Below are 2198 nucleotides of genomic sequence, written 5' to 3'. Positions count from 1 at the left end.
CTCTTAAGGTGTTCTTCATTGACAAGAAATATACATATGCAAAGTCATAGTGACCTTGACCTCTGACGCATTGCCACCAAATTCTAATCAGTTCATTCTTGCGGCCAACTGGACGTTTGTGCTGAATTTGAAGAAATTCCTTCAAGGTGTTTTTGAGATATTGCGTTCACCAGAATGGGACGGACAAACAACCTGGAAACATGCTGCCTCTTGGCCTCGGCTATTGCCAGGGCAAAGGCATAAAACACAATGTCAAGTTACGAAGTATAAGCGCTGGTATAGATATAAGTACCCAACAGTATTAAAAAATAAGTAAAATTAACCACAACCAGCTGTGGCAAAACATTCTAAAGGAGGGGTATTTTTATCAAACAAATACTTTTGATAAATTTAGTACATTTTGCTTTTGACTATTTGAATGCAGCTTTTTTATTTTTAACAGAGTATTTTTCTACTTTTACTTCCACCACTGAATCAGTGACAGGACATTGGAAGGGAGAAGATGTGATGAGTCTTACTGCTGTGCTCATTGGAGGGGTTGGTGAAGAAGAGCACGCCGTCTTTCTGCAGAGCTCCAGCTGCGACTGCCGGATCCTTCAGCTCGTAGTCAAAGAACAGATCGTCTATCGGCAGCGACAATCCACCGTCATTGCTGCGGACCACAATGCGACACCGACAGTGGTAGTTGTTCTGGTTCCGCACGTTGATGACGATGCTGCCGTCCGTCATCTCAACCGGCTGCAGAGGAGCAGAGAGGGTTTAAACTTGATAATGTTGATGACACCTTGGTATCGTTACAGTGAAGGCAATCACACAAAGGCAACTTAAATATTTTTAACCTGGAACCTATTAGTCCATGTTTTTGCATCTTAGTGACTAATGAAGACAATAATCTTTTAATCTGGGCCACTATTGAGCGTCGGGCTGCAGCTGACAGCTGGAGAAAAAGGCTGCAATGTAACCACTTGGGGCATTTGTGCACCATCAGTTTACCTCCATGAAAAGTGTTTGTTTTTGCCAATGACAGACTCAGATTGTTATTATAAACCTCTGACAACATTATATAAAGGATCCATACAGAGTCCATCCTTTTTGTTAAAGAGTGAGATCCTTTTTGTTTAACCACAAACAGCCCCAAAATCACAGCAAACCCACCAGACTCCATTTGAATAAATAATAATTTTATCATAGTACAACACGCTTTAATTAGAGTCGAGAGAAACAAAATAAAACTCACATAAATGTCTCCAATATAAGATGGGGACATAATGGGTCATTTTGAAGGGGTCATCAGCAGGTAAAAGAAAGTCAGTTTTGCTCATAAGTCACAATGATGTTTATGCAGACTAATGATGAGCACATGACTGGATGAGTGGGACTCTGTGTGGAAAACTTCATAATTCTGAGATATTTTAATGCTTTTGGGCTGTTGTGAGAAACTGTAACCACCTTCTGATGTAATGAAGTCTCATCTTCAAGAGGGCAAAGGGACAAAAATGATATTATAGGATGCTAAAATGCCACATATAGCACCATTAACTCTACAGTGAGCTGTTACAGAAAATATGGTCATCATGGCGCGATTCACACACGTCAGCAAACATACTTGGCACTCGTCAGGGTCAAAGTCCTGTGCTTTCTTCTCCTGGTTGTAGGGGATGCTCTTCAGTGCGGCGCCGTTGTACCATTTCTGCCCGTGGTCGTCACTCAGGATGCAGAAGACTCCGTTTCCCATCAGCGTCCCATGACCACACACCACCAACCTCCCCTTAGCTGGTTCATAGCGCTTCTGTAATGCAAAGATACAAAAACATGTGAACTCAGCACACAATTAACAAAGATGTCAGCTCAATTTTAAAACCTAAACTACATGTAATTCTTGTTGAGTCCTGAATGGAAATCCAGGTGTTGCAGCAGTACGGGGACCGAAATAAAAAGCAGACAAATAGTACAAAATAAATCATTTAAAGTAATTAAATTAAAAATCAGAATAGAAATCAAAATGGAAACAACACAAAAGTAATTAAAATCAAAATAACAAGATAAGAGTGACGTACTGCCAGCAAGGTATAGTGTATGACACAGTGTACACAAGAATAATAAATAATATGATTAAGTAAATTATGTTTTTCTGTAGAAATATAATAGAAACAATATAGTATACAATATAATAAAACACTATATTAGCATATGATGTA

The 2198-nt window shown here is 39.4% G+C and overlaps 1 protein-coding gene across 1 annotated transcript; it reads right to left on the bottom strand.

The window, feature by feature from the left end:
• Window positions 1-450: 450 nt before the first annotated feature.
• LOC121964297 (sialidase-1-like) lies at window positions 451-1819 on the bottom strand (the record flags this gene model as incomplete). The annotated part of the gene is made up of 2 exons (XM_042514511.1): window positions 451-738; window positions 1607-1819. Coding segments are annotated over 2 exons (477 nt in total), but the record flags the coding sequence as incomplete, so codon positions are not given.
• Window positions 1820-2198: the final 379 nt, after the last annotated feature.

This window comes from Plectropomus leopardus, unplaced genomic scaffold (assembly GCF_008729295.1).
Source record: "Plectropomus leopardus isolate mb unplaced genomic scaffold, YSFRI_Pleo_2.0 unplaced_scaffold15134, whole genome shotgun sequence".
Lineage (NCBI taxonomy): Eukaryota > Metazoa > Chordata > Actinopteri > Perciformes > Serranidae > Plectropomus > Plectropomus leopardus.
This window is presented reverse-complemented; position numbering and strand designations above follow the sequence as displayed.